Source organism: Astatotilapia calliptera, chromosome 7 (genome assembly GCF_900246225.1).
Source record: "Astatotilapia calliptera chromosome 7, fAstCal1.2, whole genome shotgun sequence".
Taxonomy (NCBI): domain Eukaryota; kingdom Metazoa; phylum Chordata; class Actinopteri; order Cichliformes; family Cichlidae; genus Astatotilapia; species Astatotilapia calliptera.
Window position 1 is genome coordinate 57,721,333 of NC_039308.1, and position 21,701 is coordinate 57,743,033.

The 21,701-nt window shown below is 43.5% G+C and overlaps 1 protein-coding gene across 1 annotated transcript; it reads right to left on the reverse strand.

The window, feature by feature from the left end:
- Positions 1-356: 356 nt before the first annotated feature.
- On the reverse strand, positions 357-20,675 carry LOC113024966 (kielin/chordin-like protein). Its single transcript, XM_026172265.1, has 21 exons — positions 20,457-20,675; positions 20,297-20,362; positions 20,116-20,190; positions 19,957-20,022; positions 19,775-19,849; positions 19,609-19,674; positions 19,427-19,501; positions 19,264-19,329; positions 19,082-19,156; positions 18,742-18,816; positions 15,148-15,211; positions 3,015-3,025; positions 2,804-2,890; positions 2,600-2,675; positions 1,954-2,036; positions 1,775-1,868; positions 1,612-1,691; positions 1,443-1,528; positions 1,251-1,341; positions 997-1,096; positions 357-445 (listed from the first exon to the last, which is right to left on the reverse strand). Exons 1-21 carry the CDS (start codon positions 20,574-20,576, stop codon positions 357-359), a joined length of 1,620 nt encoding a protein of 539 aa, XP_026028050.1. The 5' UTR covers positions 20,577-20,675.
- Positions 20,676-21,701: the final 1,026 nt, after the last annotated feature.

The window sequence follows — 21,701 nt, forward strand, 5'->3', positions numbered from 1 at the left end:
TTTGATTTGAAATAAGCCAGTTGCAGTGCTATGATTCCCATTTACCCTCAAAACATAGGGGAATCTTTTAGTCTCTCCGCTGGGCATCCCCCTGTGGTTTCTTGTCAGGATTTGCCACATAGCCTCATGCTGATCCAGAGCTGTTAGGCTATTATTTACAAAAAAAAAAAAAAAAGAATACTGGCACCAACCTCGGTCTTCCTAAAACATCCCTGGGAAAAACAAGAAAAAAAAGATATGATTAAAAATAAACATGTGAATCCTGGAAAAAAAATCCAAAACCTCCAAGTCCGGGGTCTCTGTAGGTTGGCTAAAATGGGGGATCCAAAAATTACAATTCTGTGTACAGCACAAATTCACACTGACATTTTTGGAAAGGTGTGGGTAACGGAATGAGAGGGGTCTTTGGGGATGTCTTCATATTCCACCTCATCCAATATACATGCTACAATAGCAAGAGAAGGTTTTCATATAGGGCACTCACTTGTAAGCAGCACATGCACTGTAAGTGTGTGTGTGAGTCAGAAATTTCTTTAGCAGCTTGGACAACAAAGATGTGGATGTGTAATCGGGTTGGAGCAGTGGACAGGAGGGCACTTCTTCTCATGGCAAGTTATATTCCCACCCTAAAACAGAAGCACCAAAAGAACTGTCAGTGATATTAACAGGCATGAAAAGTGTGAAGTCAAACTGTGTTATAATCCAGAAAAGAAAAAAGCACAAAGAAAGCAGAAATATGTCTCCTGATGTGGGAAAAGCCATAAAACGCACACTTTGCCTGATTTTTTTGCACTAGATACAAAACATTTTATATACACCTGCCTTACACCTGCAGTGCAAGCAGGGTCCACTCCCAGGAAGCCTGAGCATTACCCCATTAGCATACACCCTCTGATCATACTGACAGTCTGGAAGAAAAAACACAAATAGCTGATCGGTTGTTTCTGTAAAAGTTGAAATATGTGAGGGAACTAGACGCATATTTTTGACACTGACCATTGCATGTGGCACAACACTCTCCTCTGTGCCTAGCTGGATGAGTACAGTGTGATGTAGGACATGATGCAGCCATATTTCTACAAAACACTTCACCTGCCTAAGAGACAGAGAAAGAAAAATATTGAATGTATATGTCAAATTCTCCACTTAGTTGTCACATATATCACAGCTAATCTGAAAGACAAATAAATTTAGATCCATTTTTCAGTCACATGAACATCATGTAACCATAACTATCAGACTAAACTCACAGAGCAGTAGCATTGGAGGCAGGGGTCACTCTTTGAGGTGAAACTTTCTCCATTTCCATACACTTTGGACTCATATTCACACTGTTCGCATCTACAGGTTTATGTAAACATTGATTAAATACATTTTAAAAGGACAAGAACTCTACAGGCTTAAAATATGATATGGATGATCGCAGCAGGCAGGCTCCTTACCGTGGACAACACTCGTCAGCATGATACACTGGATTGTTACAAGATGGAGCAGGACAGTAAACGTATGAACACACCATATTTCCATTCTTTGAGAGAAAGAACAAACAAAATAATCCTTAATTCACTTACACATATCAAAATCAAATCTAATGTTAACTTATAGACACACCTCACATCTACACTCTTCACAGGGGTCTCCAACAGGGATCACAGCTCCATTAGGGACTTCATGTCCATTCACATCACAGCCTACAAGACACACAAATAGACACATTATGCCTCTACAGTCTAACACATATACAAACCTTATTACACAAAGCAATTAAGCCCACCTTCACAGACTGGACAGCAGGTATTTGGAGGAGGAGCAGCAGGGTTTCTACAGGGAGTGTAACACTGCTCCCTCTCACAGCGAACATAACCGTCCTGTGTTGAAGAGTGAACAGCATTATTAGAGATGAAGGTGAGTGACCAGATGAAAACCTGAGCATGTAGTTGCTGTCAGACCCACCAAACACTGGCAGATATCACAAGGACTCTCCACCGACCTCCAAGAGTCTCCATTGTTATAATTTACACCAGAATGGGTGCAACCTGTAAACACATCACATTATTGTATTATTCCTGTGCTTCTAGGTATGAAGATATTAAAATATTTGTGCAAAATCTTACAGCGAAAAAAGCAAATACATTTTATTTGTACATCAAAATGTGTTTTTATCCACCCTAAACCTTTCTGCAATGAAGATGCTCAGTGCAGAGTTTGTTTCTAACAACCCCAAACCAACAAGAAGGTCCTTTTTTTTTAATATATATTTGTTGTCCTGTCAAGTTTTGTGAATTAAAGTAAAAAGGAGAAAGCAAAGTTATGTCAGGATAACTATAAAAATGATCAGAATATATAATGTATATAACATACACAGGGTTGGTGTAATAGAAAAGTATGGAAGGGGTAGTGTGAGATAGAGGGAGATGATCTGTGGTCATCCCTAAAGCAAGCAGCTGAAGAACAAGCGATACAATAAATAGTCCAGACAGAGTTACCAAAGAGTTTGGAGAAAATTAATTATTATTTTAAGTGCTAAAAAAGACATGTTTAATTTTTTTTTCTTATGCTTCTCCCAGATGTATTGGTTAGTAAAGTTTTTTGTCCTTACTTCTGGTTTGCTCAGTGCAGTGTCCAGGTAAATTCTCTTCTTTGCAGTCTTGAGGAGGGCACTCCCTCTTGCCCGTCTATTCAAATTCAGAGGAAAAAAATAATTAGAGAAAGAGTGAACAGAAAAACAGGACCTGAAGACTTCCTTTAAGCTCATTAAATATTATTGATGGTTGTTTATTGTGCCTGAACATCAAAGACTCACATCACATGTATGTGTTGGACAGCCGGGCACATTCTCTGCACAGTTCTGAGTAGGGCATGGCCGGGATGGGCACTCTCTATTGTCCTTCTATTCAAATCAAGAGATACAAAAATGACAGAAATAATGAAATGAAAAACAGGACAAGAAGACTTATTTAAATTCATTACCCATTTGTCTCTGCTGTTTATTGTGGCTGAACATAAATACTCACATCACATGTATCTTTAGAATCAGGGGGACACGTGACCAGGACAATCCCATGGAGAGGAAACAAAATCATTAGTCCACATCATCTGTGAAAACTTCAGTAAGTCTGTTTGCATATATCATTTGCTGGATGCAATGTTGACACACACACACTTTATAGACTCTAACTATAACCAGAAGTGTCTTCCACATACTAAGTAAACAAGCCTGTTAGCAATGTATGATATTTACTGTGGAAAAAAGAGCAAAGAAATCTGGACAGGGTTTCATTTTTTCTGGGAGATTCCCTACCAAACAGATCAACAAGTTATTAAACAGCAAAGTCATCTCAGCATTTAGTTGTTTTAATGACTCCAAAAGACTCAAAACAATGTCTTCCAGAGTCATTTTAGAGAGGTCATTAAATGGTAAATGGACTGCTTCTTATATAGTGCTTTTCTACTCTTCTGAGCACTCAAAGCGCTTACACAACTTGTGCATTCACCCATTAACACAAGCACATTTTTCTAGGTGCTTTCTAAGTAACATTCACACACACACACTCATACTCCGGTGGATGCATCGGAGAGCAATTTGGGGTTAGTATCTTGCGCAAGGACATTTGGCATGCAGACTAGGGGAAACCAGGAATCGAACCACCAACCTTCCGATCAGTAGATGACCTGCTCTACCGCCTGAGCTACATTATTCTGAGTGAGGCTGCCCACTGTGCCAAAAGGCATTTTTGTCATCAAGCCAAGCATATGGGAACTGTAACAGGCACTATTTAAATAGGAGATGAGCTGTAGACATGCAGTCAGTTCACAAGGTTTAATGCCAATACACATATACACATACATATACACACCACAGTAGCATCTAAAACAAACAAGAAAATAAGAACTTCTTTAATAAATAAAGGAAACTGTAATAAAAAAAAATAGTATGGAACTACGGTACGTAAAGTCATGATAAGTGCTGCGGGGAATATATTGAAAACACCATGTGTAGCACGTATAGCGTATAGTGATGTACACGTCAACCGAAGGGCAAAAATATATGCAAGACAATCTCATTGCCAACCACTGCTCACACAGTGCCTTCACTGTGTGAAATGACAAGAATTGGTTGAAACATCCATCCATCCATGGATCTTCTTCTTCTTATCCGGGGCCAAGTCGTGGGGGCAGCAGCCTGAGCAGTTACCAGGGAAGTTGTCCCTGGCCAACTTCCCTGGCATGTCTGGGGGAACACCAAAGCATTCTCAGGTTAGCCAACAGGTATGTTGTCTCTCCAGTGTGTCCTGGGTCTTCCTGGAGCCTTCTCTGGGTGGGACATGCCTAGATCACCTCACCCAGGGGGCACCCAGAAGACATCCTTATCTGATGCCCAAACCACCTCAACCGGCTCCTTTCCATGTGGAGTAGCGGCAGCTCTCCTCTGACCCCTCCCAGATGACTGAACTCCTCACCCCATCTCTAAGGGAGAGGCCAGCCACCCAAGAGATTTGGTTCTATTGGTCACTACCCACAGCTAGTTGCCATAGGTGAGGGTAAACAATGGACCGGTACAGGGTCCGGATCACTGCAGCCACAGCACCAATCTGTTTGTCGATCTCCTGCTCCTTTCTCCCGTCAATTGTGAATATGACCCCAAGATAGAACTCTTCCACTTGGGGGAGAAACTCGTTCCTGACCTGGAGTGGGCACTCCACTGTTTTCCGGCTGAGGACTATGGCCTCAGATTTGATGATGCTGATTCTCATTCCCACTGCTTCATTCTCAGCTGCAAACCACTCCAGTGCAAGCTGGAGGCCATCACCCGATGAAGCCAACAGAACCACATTATCTGCGAAAAGCAGAGATGAGACTGTGAGACTACTCAAGTGGAAGCTTTCCACCACTTGGCTATGTCTGGAAATTCTGTCGATAAAAATTACCAACAGAAACTGTGACAAGAGGCAGCACTAGTGGAGTCCATCACCCACCAAAAACGAGTCAGACTCATTGCCATTTATGCAGAACAAGCTCTTGGAACGGTTGTATAAAGATCAAATGGCCCATAGCAATAGGCCAGACACCCCAATACTCCAGAAGCACACCTCCCACAGGACACTCTGAGGGACATGGTCAAATGCCTTCTCCACGTCTTAAAGATGGGAACCACCACCCCAGTCTGCCAATCCAGAAGTATCTCCCCTGATCTCATAAGATAAGAGATAAGATAAGACAAAACTTTATTAATCCCTCGGGTGGGTTCCTCTGGGAAATTCGGTTTCCAAAAGCACAGCACCGACAGAAGTTACAGAGCGTGAGCAGAATATTATATATATATACACACACACACACATATATAAATACAGAGACATATATAAATAAAATATATGAAGGGGATAAATAGAATAAATAGGAATAAAAATAAAAATACAAGTGAACTGCACATTTAAAGTATTGAGGTCTATTGCACCGTTGACTATTAACAAAAGTATTGCAAAAAAGGTATCTCACAGTGAAGTGAAGAGGCACTACAGCTTAGTTGTTCCCCCCTCTTTTGTCCTCCTGTTTCCCCTCCCTCTCCCCTCCAGAGAGGCGTTAAACAGTCGGATGGCGTGTGGGACAAAGGAGTTTTTAAGTCTGTTGGTTCTTGTCTTTGGGAGAAGCAACCTGTCACTGAACAGACTCTTCTGGTTGTTTCTGGCCGTGTGCAGAGGATGCCCAGCATTGTCCATAATGTCCAGCAGTTTTTTTAGTGTCCTTTTCTCTGCCACTGTCACCAGAGTGTCCAGCTTCATGCCGACCACAGAGCCAGCCTTCCTGATCAGTTTCTCCAGCCTGGATGAGTCCTTCTTTGCTGTGCTGCTCCCCCAGCACACCACAGCATAGAAAAGTACTCCAGCAACCACTGACTGCATTGCAGTCATTGCAGCATTGTAGAGGCGTGTTAACCAAGACAGCCCTACAGCATCCAGAGCCTTCTGGAACTCAGCGCGAATGTCATCAACCACAGGTGCCCTGCCACCAAGGAGTTGTTTAACTGCCTCAGTGACCTCACCCCCTGAGTTGTCCCCCTCGTCCTCAGACTCTGCTTCTTCCACAGAAGATGTGCCAGTGTGATTAAGTAGGTCCTCGAAATATTCCTTCCACTGCTCAACAATGTTCTCAGTCAAAGGCAGCAGTGCTCTGTGCAGATCTCTGCCAGTGTCACAAAATCTGTAATGAGAGATTGTGATACTGGCAGAGAGGAGGAGGCAGAGAGGAGAAGGACCCAAATGCAGACACTTGAGGCATGAGTGAGATGGAATTGGACCTTGCCTACCCCTGCCCCAGTTCAAAAGTTCCAGTTCCCCAGGTGAGGGTGGCTAGGGCCCAGCTGGTTCCTGCACCTGTACAAGTTCCTGAGCCCGATCCACTAGATCAGTTCCATCACCAACGTCCAGAACTACTGGTGTTTGCTTTTAGATTCTTAGTTCCAGGTGTCTTTCCACTTGTTGCCCATCCTCTCGTCATCCTGCATATTTAAACCCTCAGTTTATCCCTGTTCCTGGTCACCTCGTCATCTCCTCATGTGTGCGCCTTGTTTGCTCAATCATATAAGTTCTACATTCCAGTTTGAACTGTGCTTTTTGTTGTTTGTGTTTTGTCTGCATTATGGCTATTCAGCAAACAAGAGCTGTTATACAGGGAGTGCAGAATTATTAGGCAAGTTGTATTTTTGAGGAATAATTTTATTATTGAACAACAACCATGTTCTCAATGAACCCAAAAAACTCATTAATATCAAAGCTGAATGTTTTTGGAAGTAGTTTTTAGTTTTAGCTATTTTAGGGGGATATCTGTGCGTGCAGGTGACTATTACTGTGCATAATTGTTAGGCAACTCAACAAAAAACAAATATATACCCATTTCAATTATTTATTTTTACCAGTGAAACCAATATAACATCTCCACATTCACAAATATACATTTCTGACATTCAAAAACAAAACAAAAACAAATCAGCGACCAATATAGCCACCTTTCTTTGCAAGGACACTCAAAAGCCTGCCATCCATGGATTCTGTCAGTGTTTTGATCTGTTCACCATCAACATTGCGTGCAGCAGCAACCACAGCCTCCCAGACACTGTTCAGAGAGGTGTACTGTTTTCCCTCCTTGTAAATCTCACATTTGATGATGGACCACAGGTTCTCAATGGGGTTCAGATCAGGTGAACAAGGTGGCCATGTCATTAGTTTTTCTTCTTTTATACCCTTTCTTGCCAGCCACGCTGTGGAGTACTTGGACGCGTGTGATGGAGCATTGTCCTGCATGAAAATCATGTTTTTCTTGAAGGATGCAGACTTCTTCCTGTACCACTGCTTGAAGAAGGTGTCGGTAAGGACTGGGAGTTGAGCTTGACTCCATCCTCAACCCGAAAAGGCCCCACAAGCTCATCTTTTTTTTTTTTTTTTTTTTTTTTATTAATATTTTTGGATGGACAGAAACATTAATAAATAAATATACAACTGCAATAATCATACTGTCAGTTCTCTGTCCGTTTCTAAACAAACAAACAAACTAAGACAAGCAAACAAACAACACACTAACAAAAAAAAAAAAAAATTACATAAATAAATAAATAAATAAAATAAATAAAACCCAGGAGAAACAAAATAATACACCGCCTCCTGGAAAACATCAGCAAAAACAAAAACGAATAAGGGTAAAACCCCCTGGTGCAAAAAAAAAAAAAAAAAAAAAAAAAAAAAGACAACAACCAAAATACCAATGACACATGAAATATCCCTCTAAGAGACCATTTATCATAATGTCTAAGAGACATTGTCAATGTACCGCAAAAAGGGACCCCAGACCTGCTCAAAAATATCTTCTCTTCCCTTCATTCTATACATAACCCGTTCATATGATGCCATCCTAGACATTTGTTCGGTCCATTCCTTGAAAGAACAGGGGCTGGATGACTTCCAATGCCTAAGAATTACCCTGCAACCAGTTATGAAAGCCAGACGCATCCACAATCTCTGTTTTTTTGAGAGAATGTTATCGTCAGGTAGTAGGCCCAGGACGCATATAGCTGGAGATTTAGAAAGATTAAGTTTAAAAATATCATTCACCAAGTTGATGATCCCATCCCACAAATAATCATTTTTCCGACATGTATACAACATATGAACTAGAGTCCCGACTTCCTGCTGACATTTCCAACAAATGTCCTTATCTGCTAGCTTCAACCTGACTAATTTACTGGGTGTCCAATAGTTTCTGTGAAGCAACTTGTACTGGATAAGTTGAGACTGTGTTTCAGGTGAGCAAACATACCATGATGAGATCAGCATCTTCCAACTGTCCTCTGAGATCTGGATACCCAGATCTTTCTCCCAACACCGCCTCAGTCCCCCCAAACTGGGAGCGTGTGCCTCTCTGAAGCTCCCATAAAATTTAGATGCCCTGATTCTGTTATTGTCAGGGGTTGCAAACATCTTCTGAACACTAGATGGAGGGTCTAGATTATTTTTCAAAATGGCTTTAATACAATGTCTTATTTGAAAAAACCTCCAAATTTCCCTTGGATCCAAATTGAATTCTCGTCTGATTTCTGCAAACGATTTCATGCCAGTCTGCCCAAATAGGTCCCCCATCTGATTAATACCTGTCCTAGCCCAGGCCTCCCACCAGACCGGTTTCTTACCTATTAATACTTTCTTATTATACCAAATAGAGGCTCTAGCGGTGAGATAAGGGCTGCTGTTGGTATATTGGTGAGCTCTAAGCCAGGTCTCTTGCATGAAAGACAGTACTGGATCTTTAAACGGTACTGGCCTTCCCTTCTGAGTAAGGAAGGCCTCTAAAGACGAAGGGGCCACAAGACTTTCCTCAATCCCAACCCATGATGGCTTATCAGTAGAGGAATTATGTATCTTAACTAACTGAGAGAGGGAGAAAGCATAATGATACCAGACCATCTTAGACAATGCCAACCCACCACTCTCTTTAGCAGCATATAATTTAGACCGATTGAACAATGGCTTTTTACCTGCCCACACAAAACCCTCTACACATGTATTATAAAGCTTTAGCAAATTATGTGGGACTGCTATCGGTAACATGTGAAGAAAGTACTGAAGTTTAGGGGCAATAATCATCTTCACCAAATTAATTCTGCCCAAAAGGGACAGATTTATTTTAACCCAATTCTGCAACAGCGAACGGATGTTTTGAATCACTGGGGAAATATTTACTTTCATTATGTTGTCTAAACCAGGGGTCAATTTAATCCCCAAATAAGTCAGACCCTCGGGCATCCACTTGAAATGCCATGAACTCCTCATAACAGGCGGACACAATTTAGAAATAGGCATAGCTTCAGACTTAGACCAATTTATAGTGTATCCAGAGATTACAGAGAAAGAATCAATAATTGAGGAAATTGCAGGAACGGCCTGTTCTGGGTTAGTTGAAATCAGTAAAATATCATCTGCATACAAAAAAGTTTTATGTTCTTCTTGACCCAAATCCACCCCTCTAATTTTCTTACATTCACGTAAAGCTATGGCTAAAGGCTCCAAAAACAGAGCAAAAATGAGAGGTGATAAGGGTGAACCTTGTCTAGTACCCCGACTTAACGAAAATGAGGGTGACATTATCCCATTGGTAATAACTGTAGCCATTGGATCTGTGTATACCACCTGAATCCACTGCCTAAAAAAGGGACCGAAACCAAATCTCTTCAAGGTATGAAACAGAAAAGGATACTCAACTTTATCAAAAGCTTTCTCTGCGTCCAAAGAGAAGGCAACGACAGGGTCTAGCTTAGTCCTGCTCTTCCAGAGTATATGCAATAACCTACGTAGATTATCCGCAGAGCTTCTATTTTTCACAAAACCGACCTGATCCCTATGCACCAAATACGGAAGAACTTTTTCAAGCCTAAAAGCTAATATCTTAGAAATAATTTTTTCATCCACATTAATTAATGAAATTGGGCGATAATTCCCACAATGCTGTGGGTCTTTCCCAAGCTCATCTTTGATGATACCAGCCCAAACCAGTACTCCACCTCCACCTTGCTGGCGTCTGAGTCGGACTGGAGCTCTCTGCCCTTTACCAATCCAGCCACGGGCCCATCCATCTGGCCCATCAAGACTCACTCTCATTTCATCAGTCCATAAAACCTTAGAAAAATCAGTCTTGAGATATTTCTTGGCCCAGTCTTGACGTTTCAGCTTGTGTGTCTTGTTCAGTGGTGGTCGTCTTTCAGCCTTTCTTACCTTGGCCATGTCTCTGAGTATTGCACACCTTGTGCTTTTGGGCACTCCAGTGATGTTGCAGCTCTGAAATATGGCCAAACTGGTGGCAAGTGGCATCTTGGCAGCTGCACGCTTGACTTTTCTCAGTTCATGGGCAGTTATTTTGCGCCTTGGTTTTTCCACACGCTTCTTGCGACCCTGTTGACTATTTTGAATGAAACGCTTGATTGTTCGATGATCACGCTTCAGAAGCTTTGCAATTGTGAGACTGCTGCATCCCTCTGCAAGATATCTCACTATTTTTGACTTTTCTGAGCCTGTCAAGTCCTTCTTTTGACCCATTTTGCCAAAGGAAAGGACGTTGCCTAATAATTATGCACACCTGATATAGGATGTTGATGTCATTAGACCACACCCCTTCTCATTACAGAGATGCACATCACCTAATATGCTTAATTGGTAGTAGGCTTTCGAGCCTATACAGCTTGGAGTAAGACAACATGCATGAAGAGGATGATGTGGACAAAATACTCATTTGCCTAATAATTCTGCACTCCCTGTATGTTTGCACTGAAGCACTGCAGCAATTTCCTAATGTTGTAAACCTGCTCAACATTTGGCAATAAAACCCTTTCTGATTCTGATTCTGAAGAGTCTGTGTAAGGGAGCCCTAACAACATTACACTCTACAGATATATGATATACTCACCTGTCAGAGATTTACAAGGCAAGAGGAGAGACCTGAGGCGGGGCGGTCCGAGTGTCAGGTGAACTAAACTTCAGGTAAGAAGTTATGACCTGCAGACTATCTGAGTCAGATATAAACCAAGTTTAGGTGGAGTTTATTTTCGTTGTGCTGACTTTTTACAGTCCGTTACAATAACTCGTACTGCATGCTAGCTAGCATGACAGAGTGTCTATACAGCTGGGTGGGTGTTATGATGTTACTGATAGTGAACTATATTTCATTTATAAGGTTAGTTAGTAGAGTTGCCAACCGTCCCGTAAAAACGGAATGTCCCGTATTCAGAGAAAATATTACGCGTCTCATATTGAGCTGAAAAGGAACGCGATTTGTCCCGTACTTCAGCTAGAATGGAAAAAGACACAAAGCTGGATTTATTCTGTCGTTACACTGCACAGCTGCCTCTTCTTCTCTCATTCTCTCTCCTCCCTATCCTTTTGCTACTTCAATCATGAAACTGATCAATGATCAGCTGATCGGCTTTTCTCTCTTGTTTATTTATCGCCCACTTTGCGCCAGAAAGAGAAAACCAGCAGATGTCACGCTAAACAACAGCAGCACGTTTAAGCTTGATCAGCTGTTGTTAGAATTTATTTAATATTAATTTCTAGTATCAGCTGATGTTTGCTGGAGCCACAGCTGTAAAGCTGCTGGTCATGATCGGTTTGGTTATCTGGTGAGAGGGAAACATGAAGATGAAACCAGGAGATGTCCTTACTGAATCATCAGAGCTGAACAGGTGATGGAGAAACAGGTTTACCTTTTAGGTGACATGAATGAGTTGAAGTTATGAACTGTTTCTGGGAGACAAATAACATCAGGATCCTTTTCCAAGTAGCTGACAGCTGGTAACTGTGCAGGGGCGGGTCTAGCAAAGTTTTGCCAGGGGGGCCAGGTAGGGCATTAACAGGGATAGGGGGGCACAAAGAAATACTTTTCTTTCTTTCGCAAATTAGCTCACATAGACATATTAGTTGTGCCACTTCTTAATGACGGTATCTTAGCTAACAACCCCAACTACCAGATTCAACTTGTAATTGGCTAAAAATAACTTAGCCTACTGGTGAGAGGGACGTTGTTAGCTCTCCACATTCCGATGTTTCAAAAGCTTCAGGAGCTGTCCGCTCAGCACAGCATCAGCACCACGGAAATACACGGATACATCCATAGACTCGAGACAGAATTCACAATGCGTTTTTGGGACTTTCAGGTATATGGTCCAATGTTTTCTTTTCTGATCAAACCAGAAATCTTTAATGAGCAGCTAGATTTGTCTCCCAACTCTGGCTGAGTTAATGCCAGTTAATGCAACATTGAAGCAGCTGGAATCCATAGCTGCGCGTGTTCATGGAGCTTGGCTTTACATATCTGTGTGAGCAGATTTTCTCTCACATGAAGAGTGTCCTCAGGTAGCTGTCTGAATGCTGGACACTCACTCGGAGACGTGTGTCATGAATGCTGATTGGCCTGGAGCAGACCAGGAGAAGGTGATTGGACTAGACCAGTGATGCCAGTGTGGGAAAGTGATAAAGCTTAGATTTAGCCAGCAGCACCTGGGAGTGGACAGATGTGAGACCATAGATCTTCCTTGTTGAACTTATGCATAAGCTTTCACTACCAGTCAAAGGTTTGGACACACCTTGTCATTTAATGTTTTTTCTTTATTTTGACTATGTTCTACATTGTAGATACATACTGAAGACATCAAATATATGAAGCAAGATGTATATACATATGCCTCACCTCTGTCAGTGCGCCCCAGGGCGGCTGTGGCTACAATGTAGCTTGCCATCACCAGTGTGTGAATGGGTGGATGACTGAATGTGTAAAGCGCTTTGGGGTCCTGAGGGACTCGTAAAGCGCAATACAAATACTGGCCATTAACATTTACCATTTACCATATGCAGCTAAGAAAAAAAAAGTTTTCAATTTTAGATTCCTCAGAGTAACCACCCTTTGCTTTGTTGACAGCGCTGCAAACCCTTGGCCTTCTCTCAATGAGCTTCATGATGTAGTCACCTGAAATGGTTTTTACTTCACAGGTGTGCCTTGTCAGGGTTCGTTTATGGAAATTCGTGCCTTCTTAATGGGGTTGGGACCATCAGTTGTGTTGTGCAGAAGTCAGGTTGGTACACAGCTGACATTCCTATTTGACAACTGTTAGAATTCATATTATGGCAAGAACCAGTCAGTTAAGAGAAATGACAGTCCATCATTACTTTAATGAATTACTTTAGGTAATCTCTTTTTGGTAATCTCTGTCTTTCACTTTAGAACTAAAGGTCAGTCAGTTGGGAAAATAGCTAAAACTTTGAATCTGTCCCCAAATGCAGCCGCAAAAACCGTCAAGCGCTATGACAAAACTGGCTTACATGAGGACCGCCCCAGGAAAGGAAAACCAAGAGTTACCTCTGCTGCTGAGGATAAATTCACTGAGTCAACAGCCTCAGAAATCACAAGTTAACAGCACCTCAGATTAGACCCCAGATGAATGCCACACAGAGTTCCAGTAGCAGACACATCTCTACATCAACTGTTCAGAGGAGACTGCGTGAATCAAAATCAGAATACTTTATAAATCCCTAAGGAAATTATGTGGGTTACAACTGCTCTAAGACAGTAACAATAACCGGCTAAACAATTTAAACAATACAATATGTTACAGATTTTACAAATTTAAGTAAAAGCATATAGACATCACTCAATTATAAATATCAAGAACTAACAGAGGTCTTATAAATAAATAGAATATTACAGAGTAGAAAAGAGCGTGTGCAAAAAGGGTGTAACTATTGCAGTGTTTACTGTGCATTAGATGGAGGACTTGTATAGAGAGATGGCCATGAGCAGGATTAATTTCCTGTGTTGTTCAGTGGTGCTTTTTGGTAATCTCAGTCTTTCACTGAATGAGTTCCTGTGACTAGCCAACACATCATGAAGTGGGTGGTATTATCCAGCATTGTTTTGTCTTAGACAACATCCACCTCTCAGACACCACCTTAAGGGAATCCAGCTCCATCCTCACAACATTACTGGCCTTGCGGATCAGTTTATTTAGTCTGTTGGCATCTGCGACCCTCAACCTGCTGCCCCAGCATGGAACAGCATAGAGGATAGCACTGGCCACAAAAAACTCATAGAAAATCCTGAGCATTGTACGACAGATGTTGAAGGACCTCAGATGCCTCAGAAAATCGAGACGACTTCACACCTTTATGGTCGAATAACTGCTAAGAAACCACTAGTAAGAAAAAGAAACAAGCAAAGAGATTTGTTTGTACCAAGAAATGCAAGGAATGGGCATTAGACCAGTGGAAATCTGTGCTTTGGTTAGATGAATCCAAATTTGAGATCTTTGAGACCCTCTGCCTTGTGCCGTGTCTTTGCGAGACACAGAAAAGGTGAATGGATGGTCTCTACATGCACGGTTCCCACGGTGAAGCATCAAGGACAAGGTGTGATGATGTGTGGGTGCTTTGCTGGCGACACTGTTGGGGAATTATTCAAAACTGAAGGCACAATGAAATCAGCATGGCTTCCACAGCAACCTGCAGCAACATGCCATCCCATCCAGTTTGCGTTTAGTTGTACCATTTTTTATCTTTCAACAGGACAATGACCTCAAACATACCTCCAGGCTGTCTGAGGGCTATTTGACCAAGAAGGAGAGTGATGGAGTGCTCTGCCAGATGACCTGGAGTCCACTGTTGCCTAACTTAAAACCAGTCGAGATGGTTTGGGATGAGATGGATGACAGAGCAAAGTCAAAAGGGCCAACAAGCGCTCAGCATCTCTGGGAACTCCTTCAATACTGTTGGAAAACCATTTCAGGTTTCATGAAGCTCATCAGGAGAATGCCAAAAGTGTGCAAAGCAATAATCAAAGCAAATTGTGGCTATTTTTAAGAATCTAAAATGTATAACTTGTTTTGAGTTATTTCACACTTTTTTGTTTGCTAAATAATTCCATATATGTTCATTCATAGTTTTGATGCCTTATTTACATTATTTACATTGTGAGAAACTACAATGTAAATAATCATGAAAACAAAGACAAACCATTAAATGAGAAGGTGTGCCCAAGCATTTGACTGTTGAATGAAATGAAAAGAAACACCGATAGTGATATATGACAGATAATAGCTCTCACAGAAAGAACATGAGTCACCTTCTTTGCATTGCTCCTTCAAACATGATTTCAGGAAGTACATCTCTCTCTTTAGTTTTTCATTCTGTTATAAAACAAACAAACAAAAATATATGTCCAGATATGTCCTGCAATGTTTCATGCCATTTTTCATGAAAACTCATTGTGGAATATTCCATCCATCCATCCATCTTCATCCGCTTTGTCCGGGGCCGGGTCGCGGGGGCAGCAGCCTAAGCAAAGAGGCCCAGACCTCCCTCTCCCCAGCCACCTCCTCCAGCTTATCCGGGGGAATACCAAGGCGTTCCCAGGTCAGCCGAGAGATATAATCTCTCCAGCGTGTCCTGGGTCTGCCCCGGGGCCTCCTCCCGGTGGGACATGCCTGGAACACCTCACCCAGGAGGCGCCCAGGGGGCATCCTTGTCAGATGCCCGAACCACCTCAGCTGGCTCCTTTCGATGTGGAGCAGCAGCTGCTCTACTCTGAGCCCCTCCCGGATGGCCGAACTTCTCACCCTATCTCTAAGGGAGAGGCCAGCCACCCTTCGGAGGAAGCTCATTTCTGCCGCTTGTATCCGCGATCTCGTTCTTTCGGTCACTACCCACAGCTCGTGGCCATAGGTGAGGGTGGGGACGTAGATCGACCGGTAAATTGAGAGCTTCGCTTTTACACTCAGCTGCCTCTTCACCACGACGGACCGGTGCAGCGTCTGCATTACTGCAGCCCCAATCCGTCTGTCAATCTCCGGCTCCCTTCTCCCATCACTCGCGAACAAGACGCCGAGATACTTGAACTCCTCCACTTGGGGCAGGAACTCATCCCCGACCCGGAGTGGGCACTCCACCCTTTTCCGGCTGAGAACCATGGCCTCAGATTTGGAGGTGCTGATCCTCATTCCCGCTGCTTCACACTCGGCTGCGAACCGTTCCAGTGCGAGCTGGAGGCCCTCACCCGATGAAGCCAACAGAACCACATCATCTGCAAAAATCAGAGATGAGATTCTGAGGCCACCAAAGCGAAAGCCCTCCACCACTTGGCTGCGCCTAGAAATCCTGTCCATAAAAATTATGAACAGAACCGGAGACAAAGGGCAGCCCTGGCGGAGCCCATCACCCACCAGGAACGAGTCCGACTTATTGCCGGCAATGCGAACCAAGCTCTTGCAACGGTTGTATAGGGATCGAATGGCCCGTAGCAATGGGCCAGACACCCCATATTCCCGCAACACCTCCCACAGCACACCCCGAGGGACACGGTCGAATGCCTTCTCCAAGTCCACAAAACACATGTAGACTGGTTGGGCAAACTCCCATGCACCCTCAAGTATCCTGGAGAGGATAAAGAGCTGGTCCAGTGTTCCGCGACCAGGACGAAAACCGCATTGTTCCTCCTGTATCCGAGGTTTGACTAACGGACGAACTCTCCTTTCCAGCACCCTGGCGTAGACTTTCCCAGGGAGGCTGAGGAGTGTGATCCCCCTGTAGTTGGAACACACCCTCCGGTCCCCTTTCTTAAAGATGGGGACCACCACCCCGGTCTGCCAGTCCACAGGTACTGCCCCTGATCTCCACGCAACATTGCAGAGGCGTGTCAACCAGGACAGCCCTACAACGTCCAGAGCCTTCAGGAACTCGGGGCGGACCCCATCAACACCAGGGGCTCTGCCACCGAGGAGTTGTTTAACTGCCTCAGTGACCTCGCCCCCGGAAATTGGCGGGTCATTCCCCTCATCCCCAGACTCTGCTTCCTCCTCGGAAGACGTGTCAGTGGGATTAAGGAGGTCCTCGAAGTATTCCTTCCACCGCCTGACAATTTTCTCAGTCGACGTCAGCAGCGCTCCGCCAGCACTATACACAGTGCAGGTAGAGCACCGCTTTCCCCTCCTGAGACGTCTGACGGTTTGCCAGAATCTCTTCGAGGCAGTCTGAAAGTCTTTTTCCATGGCCTCTCCGAACTCCTCCCACACCCGAGTTTTTGCTTCAGCCACTGCCCGAGCCGCATTCCGCTTGGCCTGTCGATACCTGTCGGCTGCCTCCGGAGTCCCACAGGCTAACCAAGCCCAATAGGACTCCTTCTTCAGCCTGGTGGCTCCCTTCACCTCTGGTGTCTACCATTTGGTTCGGGGATTACCACCACGGCAGGCACCAACCACCTTGCGGCCGCAGCTCAATGCAGCAGCTTCGGCAATGGAGACGCTGAACATGGTCCATTCGGACTCAATGTCCCCAGTCTCCCTCGGAATGCTGTTGAAGCTCTGCCGGAGGTGTGCGTTGAAGATCTCGCGGACTGGGGCCTCTGCTAGACGTTCCCAGCACACCTTCACTACGCGTTTAGGTGCACCAGGTCTGTCCAGCGTCCTCCCCCGCCACCTGATCCAACTCACCACCAGGTGGTGATCAGTTGACAGCTCAGCCCCTCTCTTTACCCGAGTGTCCAGAACATATGGTCGCAGGTCTGCTGATACGATTACAAAATCGATCATCGACCTACGGCCTAGAGCGTCCTGGTGCCACGTGCACTTATGGACACTCTTATGTTCGAACAGGGTGTTCGTTATGGCCAAACTGTGATTAGCACAGAAGTCCAATAACAGAGCACCGCTCGGGTTCAGATCAGGGAGGCCGTTCCTCCCAATCACGCCCCTCCAGGTCTCGCTGTCGTTACCCACGTGAGTCTCCCAGCAGGACAACAGAGTCTCCAGGTGGAGCACCCTCCAGCACCCCCCCCCCCCCCCCCCCCCCCCAGGGACTCTAAGAAGGCTGGGTACTCTGAACTGCCACTCGGCGCATAAGCGCAGATGACAGTCAGGACCCGTTCCCCGACCCTAAGGCGCAGGGAACAAACCCTCTCGTCCACCGGGAAAAACCCCAACGTACCGGCAGCAAGCCGAGGGGATATTAGGATACCCACCCCAGCCCGCCGCCTCCCACCAGGGGCAACTCCAGACTGAGACAGAGTCCAGCCCCTCTCCAGGAGACTGGTTCCAGAGCCCAAGCCATGTGTAGAGGTGAGCCCGACTATATCTAGCCGGTACCTCTCAACCTCACGCACTAACTCAAGCTCCTTCCCCACCAGAGAGGTGACATTCCATGTCCCTATTGCCAGTCTTGGCAGCCGGGGGTCAGTCCGCCAGGGCCTCCGCTCCTGGCCGCCACCCGGCACACAATGCACCCGACCCCTATGGCGCCTCCTGCGGGTGGTGGGCCTGCGGGACCATTGTGGAATATTATGAAGTGAAATCCTAAAAGGTTGATTCTGTTTATCTGGACGTAGCAGTTTCAGTGGCAGAAATGATTCATCAATCATCCAAGTGACTTCTTCAGTCTCAGCTGACTCCAGGTTTCTCCAACCTTATAAACAGTACCTTTGCACAATGACTGAAACTAGCACCACTGACTAACAATGGGCTCTAGATGTCAGTTTCTTGATCATTTATATGTAAACTGTCATAATCAAAACCACTTATCAATGTCCATGATTACCATTCACAGAGAGTTGGGGAATGGCTGCAATCACAGCATTGTAAGAAGAGTTGTTCTTTCGGGGGATCAACATTGGAATTTCCATACCTGGATGATTGAACATGCATCAAGAAATATGAAGTGGAATATTTACCTCAACACTGACCAAGTGCAGCCTATGATCCAGCTTTCTTGATATATCCTCCAGATTTTGCAGGCTGTCATTTCTCTATAGTTTGTCATTGGGGCAAAAAAGTAAAAATAACAGTAAATGAATAAAAGTTTAAAATCCCAGTATGTCATGTTTAATTATGCCATGTCATGTTTAATTATGCCAATTTTGGCTCGCACAGTGGTTACGTCTATCCTATTCTCCAGCATTGACAGTTTTTCAGTCTGTTATAAAAAAAAAGAAAAAAAAATCCAAGCATGTAATTTCATGTTTCATTGTGTTATTTGTTTGTGAAAACTCATAGAGTAAGTGCAATCTTTACCTGAGCTTTGACGGTTTTCTGCATATGATCGAGCTCTCTTGATATATGCTCCAGATGTTGCAGGTTATCATTTCTCTGTAGGTTGTTATTGGGGCAAAAAAGTGAAAATTAAAGTAAATAAATCAAAGTTTAAAATCCCAGTATGTCATGTCATGTTTCATCATGTCCTTTTTGGCTCGTACAATGGCAACGTTCAGTGTACGTGCTAGCTCGTCCATCCTATTTTCCAGCCTCGACAGGTTGTCAGTCTTTTATAAAAAAAAAAGAATTTTTTTTTAGTATGTTATGTAATGTTTCATTGTGTCATTTTTTGTGAAAACTCATTGGACTGAGTGCAATCTTTACCTGAGCTTTGACCGTTTTCTGCATGTGATCCAGCTTCCTTGAGATATTCTCCAGATGTTGCAGGCTATCATTTTGCTGTAGTTTGTCATTAGGGCAAAAAAGTAAACATAAAAGTAAATAAATCAAAGTTTAAAATCCCAGTATATCACGTCATGTTTCATTATGTCATTTTTGGCTCTTACAATGGCCACGTTCAGTGTATGTGCCAGCTTGTCCATCCTATTCTCCAGCCTCGACAGTTTGTCAGTCTGTTATAAAAAATTTTTTTTTAAAAATCCTAGTATGTTATGTCATGTTTCAGTGTGTCATTTTTTGGTGAAAACTCATTGGACTGAGTGCAATCTTTACCTGAGCTATGAACATTTTCTGCATGCGATCCAGCTTCCTTGAGATATTGTCCAGATGTTGCAGGCTATCATTTTGCTGTAGTTTGTCATTGGGCCAAAAAAAGTAACAATAAAAGTAAATAAATCAAAGTTTAAAATCCCAGTATGTCATGTCATGTTTCATTATGTCATTTTGGCTCTTACAATGGCCACGTTCAGTGTATGTGCCAGCTTGTCCATCCTATTCTCCAGCCTCAACAGGTTGTCAGTCTGTTATGAAAAAAAGAAAAAAAAATCCCAGTATGTCATGTCATGTTTCATTGTGTCATTGTTTTGTGAAAACTCACTAAGTGCAATCTTTACCTGAGTGTTGATCGTTTTCTGCATGCGATCCAGCTCCCTTGATATATCCTCCAGATGTTGCAGGCTATCATTTCTCTATAGTTTGCCATTGGGCCAAAGAAGTAAAAATATAAGTAATAAATCAAAATTAAAAATCCCAGTATGCCATGTCATGTTTCATTATGTGATTTTTTGCTCATACAGTGGCCACATTCAGCTTACGAGCCAGCTCCTCCATCCTATTCTCCAGGCTCAACAGTCTGTCAGTCTGTTATAAAAAACAAAAAAAATCCTAGTACGTCATGTCATGGTTCACTGTGTCAATGTTTTGTGAAACTCATGCTTTAAGTGCATCACTTTACCTGAGCTCTGACCTCATCCAGCACCCGAGCCATCTCCCCCACCCTTATCTCTAGCTTCTGTAGTCTATCATTTACATCTCGAGGAGCTCTTCGATGCTCCAGTACCACAGCTCTCTGCATCTGATCCCTCTGAATGTCCTGAGGATGATGGCTGGTGTCAGTCAGAGAATCTTTGGTTCCTAAAATATAAATCCTGGTAAACTGGGTGGGAATGACAGGATCTTATAGTTGGGAGTTAGTAAAAATCTGGTTTATCAGTGAATAATCAGATATGATTTTCTGTTCATGAGGAGTCCACTGATAGAAATAGTGCAAGAGTATTCAAAATACAATAAATGATCAGAGGCAATAATGAGGAGAAATAATGAGGTTAAGAAAAAATACATAGTTTGGGTAAAAATGAAGTCAGCTACGTACACATTATGCCTATAGGAGCTGCTCATTCAAGTAAACCTGCTCCACAGTGTTTGTGCTGATGTTAAGGCCTGAGTAGGTTTGCTCTTTACAACGACCCATTCATTGCCAAATTTTTGTAAATGTAGACTGCATGACTAGGTGCATGATTTATACACCTGTGTGTGAAATCATATGGAATTGAAAACACCTGAATTAAAAGATAATGAGATATGGCCCAGTGCATATACTGTATATGTACCAGCTATGTGTAGAGGTAATAATTTATTCATCCAGTACTGTGCAAAAGTCTTGAGCAACCACATATTTCTCTATAATTTTTTAAAGAAAATGGAACCGGCAATTTTTGGGGTGACATTGTGCAAACATTCATAAAAATATATAATAATGGATTAGATTTATATAGCGCTTTTCAAGGCACTCAAAGCGCTTTACAATGCCACTATTCATTCACTCTCACATTCACACACTGGTGGAGGCAAGCTACGGTTGACTACTGTGTTTTAAATGCACTTTAGAACAACACACAATAACACTACACATCCCACATAGCAAAATGGGTATGCCCCAGATCTGGCCCACACAATGTGCTTACACATGGCCCACATACTGCAAAGAATGACGGCCCGTTGGTGGCCCAGATCTGGTTTGCCAGAGGTGGCTTACACATGGGCCAGCACAAGGCCAGTTGCAGACACACTGGTGGTTGTGTGCTGGACCATGTGTGGATTAGCTCTGGCCAACCTGATCTGGGCCACCAAAGGGCTGTCATTCTTTGCAGTATGTCGGCCATGTGTAAGTTGTGTGCAGCCACGGGTCAGTTGCAGACAC